At 41.7% G+C, this 1898-nt stretch overlaps 1 protein-coding gene across 3 annotated transcripts; it reads left to right on the top strand.

Moving 5' to 3' along the window:
• Positions 1–1104: 1104 nt before the first annotated feature.
• On the top strand, positions 1105–1683 carry LOC114629657 (PEST proteolytic signal-containing nuclear protein-like). Of its 3 annotated transcripts, none has more exons than XM_028777733.1 (2): positions 1105–1330; positions 1436–1683. In XM_028777733.1, the coding sequence occupies exons 1-2, from the start codon at positions 1105–1107 to the stop codon at positions 1639–1641; spliced, it is 432 nt and encodes a 143-aa protein (XP_028633566.1). In that variant the 3' UTR covers positions 1642–1683. The 3 variants fall into 3 exon arrangements, with proteins under 3 accessions (XP_028633566.1, XP_028633565.1, XP_028633567.1); XM_028777732.1 differs by having other exon boundaries at positions 1105–1381; positions 1457–1683; XM_028777734.1 differs by having other exon boundaries at positions 1105–1455; positions 1515–1674.
• The last annotated feature ends 215 nt before the right edge of the window (positions 1684–1898 follow it).

Below are 1898 nucleotides of genomic sequence, written 5' to 3'. Positions count from 1 at the left end.
CTGTCGAGGACCTGTAGGTCTAGAGAAAGGCCCACAGATTTGCATTTCAACCAATATTGAGGTACTTCTGGGTGACCACTCTGAGAGTCACTGCATTAGAGAAACATACAGCTCACTAATGTGAAGTCTCAGAAGGAACTCTAAACTAAATCTAAGAATTTGCATATTTAATCCATTCCCCTTGGGTTTACAGATATCTCACAGGAACACATGAATTGACTTTTGACACACTTTGCTCAAGAACAAAGCTCTTATATTTGTTAATATCCATCATTTCCATTAGATGTTATTTAGGAAGTTTTTGGCCTTGGAGGGGGAAGAATTTTTTCTAAATCCGATCCACTAAAATATAACTCCATTATAAGCCATATGGACAGGATCAGAGAGTCCATTAGTCCTATAAATTCTACACTCCTGTGTCTCCTTACCTATGTCCTAAGGATGAAGGTGATGCTCCCAGCTCGTCCACTATTGTTCTGAAGATTTCCTCACTCTGCACAGACTCAGCCATGTTTGCATGCTTGCATGTTTGCAGCCACTAAGCCACTGCTCTCATCCTTGGAAAGAAAGGGGCCACTAAGACTGGCTGTTCTCTAACATTTCTAATATATACCTGACTCAAGCTCAGCCAATCAGAGGCAGTCCTAAGAATTTGAAATTGGAATCCTGAGATATCCAATTGGTAGCTGAAGTTAGTTGAACTAATAATTATGAAATAGCCAGATAACCTAAAAAGGAGAAAAATGAGCGTATGTTAAATGTAGGAATGGAGAGGCAATAATTGGTTGGAGGTGGTGGGGGAGCTGACATATAATTTCCCCTCAGGAATAAAGTTTAGTGAGATAAAGGCCATGATCAGCCCATGAGGTGGGAGATTTCTCTGAGGGTGCCTCTGGGCCTCTTCTTACCATCCCTCCCTTTCTTTCTGTGTTCTCTTTCAATGGAGCTTCTCTCCAGGTTTAAAGAAACATCTGGCTTCTATATCCTTTCAGAGGTGTCAGAAAGTTTCATACCACAAGATTAAGTTCAGCATAGTGTACATGACAAAGAATATGAGAGGCCTGGTATAGTTAGAACTACACATTAGAACTATATTATAGGAAGATGGCAGACGGGAAGGCGGGAGAGGAGAAGCCTGAGAAGCCGCAGCGAGCCGGAGCCGCCGGAGGACCTGAAGAAGAAGCAGAAAAACCTGGGAAAACTAAGACTGTTTCTTCCAGTAATGGAGGGGAAAGTTCCAGTCGCAGCGCTGAAAAGCAATCAGCTGAAGACGAAGCTGCAGACCTCCCAACAAAGCCTACAAAGATGTCCAAGTTTGGATTTGCCATAGGTAGTCAGACGGCAAGGAAAGCATCCGCCATCTCCATTAGACTTGGAGCAAGTAAGCCTAAGGAAACAGTTCCAACTCTTGCTCCAAAAACTCTTTCGGTGGCAGTAGCTTTCAATGAAGACGAAGTCAGTGAGCCAGAAGAAATGCCTCCAGAAGCAAAGATGAGCATGAAGAATATTGGAAGGGACACACCAACATCAGCCGGACCAAACTCCTTTAATAAAGGAAAGCATGGCTTTTCTGATAACCAGAAGCTGTGGGAGCGAAATATAAAATCTCATCTTGGAAACGTCCATGACCAAGACAATTAAGTGAAGAGTTCTGAGATTGGGGTGTGGGTGGGTGCAGTTAGAAGGAGCCGTCTCCTTTTTGTAAAGAATGGTGTAAGACTAGCTTTGGAGCCGTTTTTCTTTCTTCTTTTTTTCTTTTCCTTTTTTCTTTTTTTAAAAGATTGAGTGGTACACTAATAAATGAGAGTTTGCAGTTAGAGGTAATTTATGTTTTATATACAGATTTCAAGACATTTGCTAATTTTGTAGTTTCACATGATTAGTTTCCAAGGGTTACA

The sequence above is a fragment of the Grammomys surdaster genome, unplaced genomic scaffold, assembly GCF_004785775.1.
Source record: "Grammomys surdaster isolate TR1022 unplaced genomic scaffold, NIH_TR_1.0 313, whole genome shotgun sequence".
Lineage (NCBI taxonomy): Eukaryota > Metazoa > Chordata > Mammalia > Rodentia > Muridae > Grammomys > Grammomys surdaster.
This window is presented reverse-complemented; position numbering and strand designations above follow the sequence as displayed.

Coding starts and splice junctions, on each gene's coding strand:
- LOC114629657 (XM_028777732.1), top strand. CDS start 1,105: ATGGCAGACGGGAAGGCGGGAGAGGAGAAGCCTGAGAAGCCGCAGCGA. Junction 1,382..1,456: donor CTCCATTAGACTTGGAGCAA/GTAAGCCTAAGG, acceptor ATGAAGACGAAG/TCAGTGAGCCAGAAGAAATG.